The 7,842-nt window shown below is 39.6% G+C and overlaps 1 protein-coding gene across 1 annotated transcript in view; it reads left to right on the top strand.

Moving 5' to 3' along the window:
* Positions 1-7,596, top strand: part of LOC103768216 (neuron navigator 3-like) — a 39,589-nt gene extending 31,993 nt beyond the window's left edge. The window contains exons 15-18 of the mRNA XM_008935358.1: positions 156-352; positions 1,007-1,125; positions 3,699-3,902; positions 6,034-7,596. Coding sequence (XP_008933606.1) covers positions 156-352; positions 1,007-1,125; positions 3,699-3,902; positions 6,034-6,153 — 640 coding nt within the window. The 3' untranslated portion in view covers positions 6,154-7,596. The remainder of the gene's footprint in view (positions 1-155; positions 353-1,006; positions 1,126-3,698; positions 3,903-6,033) is intronic.
* Positions 7,597-7,842: the final 246 nt, after the last annotated feature.

A 7,842-nucleotide genomic window follows, 5' to 3' on the forward strand; every position in this document is an offset into this window, starting at 1 on the left:
TGTAGCAGTGGGCAATAATGTGGTTTATTGGAGCAGTTTCATACTTGCTGACTAACAAGATTCAGAAGCTGATGACATTACCTCCATCTATATGCTTAAGAGGAAATTATGCATTTGCTATTTATTACTGCTTGACATTTATCCTTTTTACCCAGGTGGGTGTTGTGCGCTAACCACACAGAGCCTGTTAAAGGTTTCCTGGGCAGATATCTGAGGAGGAAACTGATTGAGACTGAAATAGAAAGGAACACACGCAATAATGAGCTCATCAAAATAATTGACTGGATCCCCAAAACATGGCATCATCTCAACAGCTTCCTAGAAACACACAGCTCTTCAGATGTAACCATTGGTGAGTCCGTTGGTAGAGTGGTTTAAAAAAAAGGATGCTGGGTGAGCATTTTAGAGATTTGTGAAGGACATAGTGTGTTTTAAAAGTTGCTATCTCTCAATGGGACATAAAACAACTGTGTGGGGAATTTATCTGGTTGCCAGCAAAATTGAAATAAAAATGGGAAGTTTGGTGGGAGAGATGTATTTCTGCCTTGGTCGCTAAAGACTTTCCAGTCAGAATTTAAAAAAAGTCAAATTTACAAAAAATTATCTCAATAGCAACTTTTCTGAGCTTTTTTTTCTTTTTTCCCTGATGTCACACTGCAGCAAATTACAACAATAAAATCACTTGGTCAGTCAGTTCAGGAAATGAGCAGGTGGGAGTTATACACGTACCTAAGGTCTTTTAGTGAAATAGCTATTTTGGCAAAGAAGTCATCCTTTTACATAGCTTTGCCCATAAAACTTCTAAGTGCTCATCAGGCCCTAGAATTTGATAAAGTGACACTAGTTCATTCTTAATGACAGGAGACTGATAGCTCCATTATCCTAGCCCTGCAGTAGTATTCTCTTCACTTGAATTTGCTCCAATACTGTTTTTTTAATTTTGTAAAAATTATTTTAAGTGTGTTCCCTAGTTCAGCTTTTTTTAATACACAACTTGACTTCTCAGGTCCCCGCCTCTTCCTCCCTTGCCCTATGGATGTTGATGGCTCCAGAGTGTGGTTCACGGACCTCTGGAACTATTCTCTGGTGCCCTATCTTCTGGAAGCTGTGAGAGAAGGACTTCAGGTATGTCATTTGTTTCCCAGCATTTTGCATTTGGAAGAAGAATATCTATGGATGTCTTACAGAAACCACCCTTGAACTGCTTTTGGCATGCTCTTACTCTGATGTATAATTTGGCTTTGTCTGCTCCAGCACTAGCATATCTTATATTCTATGAAGAGGGTTTCTCCTCTGTGTCTGGAGGAAGTTTCTTCTTTTTCCACTGTTTCAAGACAATCTTAGCCTAACCCCTGCATGGAAGAGTTAATAGCCCTTATGCTGGCACAAGAAAACAGCCTTAGTCTGTGCAGTCCTCTACCACCAGTGTACACATGTAGGCATACAGGCTTGTGGAGGAAAGCTTGTGAACAAAGATATTTTCACCATTCAGGAAAAAAAAAATGTTCACTGGCCTTATCAAACCAGAGTGAAACAATTTACTCTTTGGCCCTGATGCAGAAGGTCTGTCCCTTTCTGCTCTTAAACCTTGCAACCCTGCTTGTATTTCCCATAGTTTTGTTTCTCCTCATTTTATTCTCTATATGGACTAAGATTTCCTCCTGACTGTAATTCTCATTTTGGGTAACAGTGCCATCAGATCAGAGGTGTTCATGGTTTCCTGTCCTGTACTCTCCAGAGCTATGTGTTAGCAGCAGTTCCATTGATAATGAGCTATTAAAACTTATACTTTAGAAAGAGGGCTACAAATAAGTTTTCTGTAGATAGCACTGTAAGCTGTCCCATACAGGTTAAGATTTCAGACCATTCCACAACTTTGTAGCGAACCTGAATCTTGCCATTAATTTTTAATATTTTCTTTTTTAACTTTATTTGAATTTTTCCCTTTTCCTTTTATTCACTGCAATTCTATGTCCTCTGAAAAGATGCTTTCTGGAAATGCATTTTTTTGCCACAGATGATGCTGAAAGAAATTACTGCATAGTGCAGAGGGGTTTGCTATGGACTAGTCAAAGTACTGTACAAGCAGCTGTGGTTTCTTTATCAGCTTGTATTGATATAGTGACATATTGATGCAGTGCAGGTTTATAATCTTGCCTGTTGAATATCTCAAGCTTTCCTAAAACCGCTTATCTCTGGGAATCACAGAATGTTTATGCCTCATGCAAAAAACTGCCAAACATTTGGTAGAACAGCTACTGTGAGATTCACTGCACTTGTTTAGACCAGCTAGAAAAATGCAGTGATATTCTTTATGCTCATATTTTCCCAAGAATACAGGGTATCTACTTAAATGAAAACTTCAATTCTGGAGCAGAAGATGGCAGCATATAGAAGAAAATTCGTGCTGCTTTGGACAGCTTCCATAGACTAACAGTAACAATAATAAACAGATATATTTTATATTATATAATTAGATGTTCCTGGAACGAGGGATGGGTAGAAAATACCTTTATAGGTCAGTACTTTGCAAACTCACTTGTCAGACACAGAATTTACAAGCCTTGCTCCAGATTCCAGAAAAGACTTACTCACTGTTAATCTGAGATGGAAGCAAGTGCTGCCTACAGCTTGGAGTCAGGCTGCTACCTTCCTGAGAAGCATTTCCTCTTGGCTTATTTAGGCAGAACCCTGCAATAGCAGCTTCCTCTCAGTGTAGGGCAGAAGTCTGAGTATCTCTGTGCATAATATAGGGAACTTGGCTGCCTAACCTGGAGCTCTGGATTCAGCAAGTGCCTGGGAGCAGGTGTTGCAGTGATAAGCACAACTCATTTCTCTGGCTTTAGCACTAAAATCCTTCACTGTTTTACTCCCTTTAGCAGAGCAGCCCACCTAAATGCTCCATGAGTGTATGCCTTGCCAATATTATACTGTTTCTTGGATTGCATGAGGCTATTTGAACTGGAAGAAATCACAGAAAGCCCTAGTGAATGGCTCCCTTTCCCAATGTGTCACTGTCACAGCTAAAGGAAATCTGTAAAGCAGCAAAGGAGGGGCACTCGGTTAACGAGTTGCCTGTGAACAGCAGTGTGGAGAAGTGTGTGTGTTTCAGTGAGGAAGTTGCCAGACCTCTTAGAATATTCTCATTTTTCCTTCCTCTGTCCTCCTTCCAGATTCATAAGCAGCTGTGTGCTTCATTACAGGGAAAAGCTATCCTTTATGGATTTCTTCTCTTAACCTTACGAAAGATCTCAAACTTAAGGTGTGGACAGGTGTCCATTTCTGCATCCCATTTTGCTAGGAGAAGAGAACAACCTGTACTGGCATTTCCTAATTCACTTCAAACAAAATCTAATTAACTTGAATGGCTTCGATAGGTCCACATTAATTTCAGGGATAGGCCTTAAGAAAATTACTTAAAGGTCTCATTTCACATTGTATCAAAAACTTGAATCTCCCTTTGTTGCCTACAGGTGTCACTAGTTACAGAATGCTCTTCATCTTGCAGCCACTCTATGTATTGAAGGAGCATTAATGCAGATGAGGTCTTTTGAATATCTTATATCCTAGTGCTGAGCACATCTGAAAGCAAACCACTCAGTAAAATGGTTTAGATGGTTTTGATTACTTTTGTCTGCTGTTACAACTGGTATTGAAAACTGTGTAGGATACTTACCTGTGCTATATGTCTAATATAGATGTATGGTAAGAGGGCACCCTGGGAGGATCCCTCCAAGTGGGTAGCTGATACCTATCCATGGAGCTCCGCATCTCTGCAGCATGAGTGGCCATCATTACTTCAGTTAAGACCAGAAGATGTTGGTTATGAAGGTTATGCATCAGCAAAGGAAGGAACAACCTCAAAACATGTTCCACAAACTGATCCAGAGGGAGATCCCTTGGTAAGACTTAAACTTCAGGGAAAAGGCTTTTCAGTATGTTCTTTATTGCAACATGTTAAATTATAGTTTATACAGTAAAAACTACTATGTACCTCTTCCAAAATGGGATTTTAAAATAAATCCTACTATGATTTATTTAAAAGGTTGAAAATAAAAGGAAAATATAGCAGGAGGGCAGGTGTCACCCTCACATTAATATATACCTGAATTTTTTTGCATTTCCTATCTACCCAGAAACTAATCTGGTCTTCATCATTATAATGATGAAGGCTGGGCAGTCCTCATTCTACATTCTACAAATGAGGGACTGAGAAAATCATGTTAGCTAACTTTTCTGTCATAGAGAATCTAGTGAAAATTCAAATTAGACAGCCATACTCTCATTCCTCAGAACATTTCAAGATAACTGATGCCTGTGTAAGTCTTAATGGAAAAGGAATGCAAGTGTGGTGGTATTAAAAGATAAGAGGTTGATTTCCCTCAATACCTTGTATTGTTTTATTTAAATATGATCCCAGACGTTTGAGTTTACCATTGCCTCCTCTGACAATGGACTATTAAATTTCACATATTGAACTGCTATTTTTGTATAGTGCTTTCTCTGTAGACTGCCTTTATCACAATTCTAAATACCATTTTAGAGAAATGTGCTTCTGGAATAAAGACAGCCCTTGAAAAAGGGAATTTCTCAGAGACAATGCATTTAATCAGTGCTAAGAAAATGACTCCACAGCCTCACTCTGAAGTGTTTAGTATCCAAAACAAGACCTTGCATCCTGAAGAAGCATAGAAAATTACTTCATTTGATCCCCTGTCTCCCAGTCCATAAGCTCTGGGACGATAGTTTGACCCTGTGATTTTGGCTATGATCTCCACTACGGTGAAAATACTTGGGCAGCTGAAATTCAGTGTCCCATCACCCTTGCTGCCTGCACCCTGTGATCAGTATCTGTATCTGACTAAAGGTCAGAAGCTTGATACTTGTGATTGGAGGGCTTGCCCCTGCCTCCGGTGGAGCTCACGGTGAAGTAGACATCATGCAGGTGGAAACAGGACATGTCATGTGCAGTCTGTATTGCACATCCACTGCATGTATGCTGTATTCTCAAACATGGAGACCTACTAAACCTTCAGCAAAAGCTACTTGATAGCATTAAAAATTATTAAACTGTATTTAATTATTAAACATTAAAATTTCAGTGCCTAGGGAAAATTTTACAAGCTGTGCAGGCTGAAACCACAGAGGTGTAAGGATTCCTGGGCAAACTGGGAAAAGGGGCTTAACACACAAACACCCAAGAATACTTATTTCTCTTTGGTTTTTCATTGCCTGCTTTTTTGTAATGACAGCATATTTGTTCCTTGAAAAGCACTGAAGCAACGTTGACATTGCTTGCAGCCCTAAGCATGCTGGCAGAAGTGGATGTTTTATAAATAAAATCCTGATCATTACACAGAGTTAGGCGTCAAGCATCCAAGTAATTTTCTGGGGCTTAATGCTGCTTTTTGATGATTTTTCAGATGGTTTTCAGGTTCTAATAATCCCCAAATTATGTGAGGGCTCTTCGCTCCTGGGTAGGAGGATCTGTTGCTGCATCCCTGCTGAGGTCAGCCCCTTGACAGCAGATGGGACTCTTTCATGAAGCAGCTGGCCTTGGTCCACTGCTTTCTCACTCCCTCCCTGTCTCCCTCTTGCAGAGTGGTTATGTTAGCATGATTATGTTTTCAGTTGCTTTTCCAATGTAGTGTGTCTACGCCATCCAAAAATTATCTGAAAGCTTGACTGTCTCCAAATATGGACCCAGATGTCCAGCTGTGATATGGATTCCTTCTCCTGATGGTGTTGCAGCTGCAGCCAGGCTCACCCCTGAATTAAAGAGAGTTCTCAGGCAGCTCCATTGAGTCCCTCTGGCTTTTTGGACCTTTAAACTTCTATTTAAAGACCAGAAGGCAATGAAAAGGGTGCCAGGAGGAGTCGCTGACATTCTGCCCTTTCTGAAATCCTTTTGTATGATCCCCTCAGCTAGCTACCAGCATACCTCATTCAGCAAGGGAGCTTAATTAAATTTTAGCACGGTCACTGCAGCAATAAATGAGGTGCGATTATGTAAACATTCCTTTCTTCTTTCAGATGAATATGCTAATGAGGCTTCAAGAGGCAGCCAACTATTCAAGCGCTCAAAGCTGTGACAGTGATAGCACCAGCCACCATGATGACATTTTGGATTCATCCCTTGAATCAACTCTGTGAAAGGGACAAACCTTGGTGGAGGATTATGGTAAAATCTGTTTCCACTAGACCACTGCCAGTATTAAAGCAGCACGCCGAGGTCCCTGAGTGAGAATGGTGTGTTGTAGGTAGGCAGGAGACCTAACTCTGCAAAGTCAGGAAGAAAGATTGAAGTGGAAAGCTTGAATTAGTTTAATTTCAAGGCATTTCAATACCTATGGAGCCAAGTAAGACTCCATTTGTCAACTGGAAAAGGCCCCAGACAAGGGCATCTAAGCAGATTGCACACTTGTTAGCCAAACTGGAATTTTATTTTTTCCCCTTTTCCTCTTTCTCTCTCTCTCTCTCTCTCTCTCTCTCTGTCTTTCTGTCTCTCTCTCTCTCTGTTTTTCTGTACAAGTTTACAGTGCAACTTCTTCTGGTTTTGGTTTGTTTCTTTGGTTTTTTTTTTTCCTTTTGTTTATCCTGAGGTGCTGCATGAACAATGCGGCCTTCTAATTCTCTTCTAACCTCTGTTGTGCCACATGGTGCTGGTCACAGGACTGCAGTGGTGTTTGTGTTGTACGCTACTGCCCATTCCAAAATGAGTCAAAGATGATGATAGTAACTCAGAAAGCACAAGCAGTATTGTGCAATCACCAGAAAACATGACTGTGATATGCTGGATAAGTGCCAATTTAATTCTAACTGCCATGGTCACGGTGATGCGCTCCATCAAGTTTTTAGTATACAAGTCACAGATTTTATAAAGTTGTTTTTACCACAAAGGTCTTTTTTAACCACCTGCCCACTCCTTAACAACAGTTTTATACCAATTATTAACCAACACTGATTAAAGGCTTTTTAGGGCTTCATTTGTTTGAGCCTTTTCAGTGGAAGAAGGAACATTTCTTATGGTGCTGTCTCACTGCCTTAAAACAGATTTCTAGAACAGTTTTACAGTTGGTTTAATTCCTAAACCATTGGTAATTTACACTGTTTTTTTCTTCATTTACTAATGAGAAAACGTCAGTTAACACAGTAGCCTCATATCTGTATATCATGATTTTTTAAAGTAATGGATAGGAGAAAGAACAGTTGCTATATAATATTTTTATCTTGTGAATAGATTGCTCTGCCTACCCTCAGAAATACACAAGGAACCCAAACCCACTTCCACTGCCACATAAATGCTGAGAAAATCAGCTCAAATCCATTTGGTCCCATGGAATGGAGTTTTTGGAGGATAAAAGTTTTGAATTCTTATCCAGCAGAGCTGGATGCACTTGATGCAGCATGAGCACAAATATATGGTTTTTTTTCCTTTTTCTAGTTTTAGCATGTTGTTTTGATTGCTATTGTTGTACATGAAGAATTCAGCATAAAAGAACACTGAAGCAGTGATGTCCACTGTGGAAGAGGAAGAGTTTATACTGTAAAAGTGGGTTGGTTTTGCACAGTCTACTGGGTGGGTATTGTAAATATTGGAAAAAAAAATTAAAAATAATAAAAAAAAAAACCTTGCACAAATCAAATCGAAAACATACAAACAAACAAAAAAATATTGTATTTTATTCTGTTGGTGTTAAGAGATGTTTCACTTGCTGAGATTTCCTGTACGTTGCAAACAAATACAGAATGCAATCCTTAAAAGCTGTTATTACCCGGTGTGTTTGTCCTGTACTTACAGTTGTTATGACTATGCAGGAGCTGTCAATGCTACAGTAAGCA

Source organism: Merops nubicus, unplaced genomic scaffold, assembly GCF_000691845.1.
Source record: "Merops nubicus isolate BGI_N331 unplaced genomic scaffold, ASM69184v1 scaffold18742, whole genome shotgun sequence".
Classification (NCBI taxonomy): domain Eukaryota; kingdom Metazoa; phylum Chordata; class Aves; order Coraciiformes; family Meropidae; genus Merops; species Merops nubicus.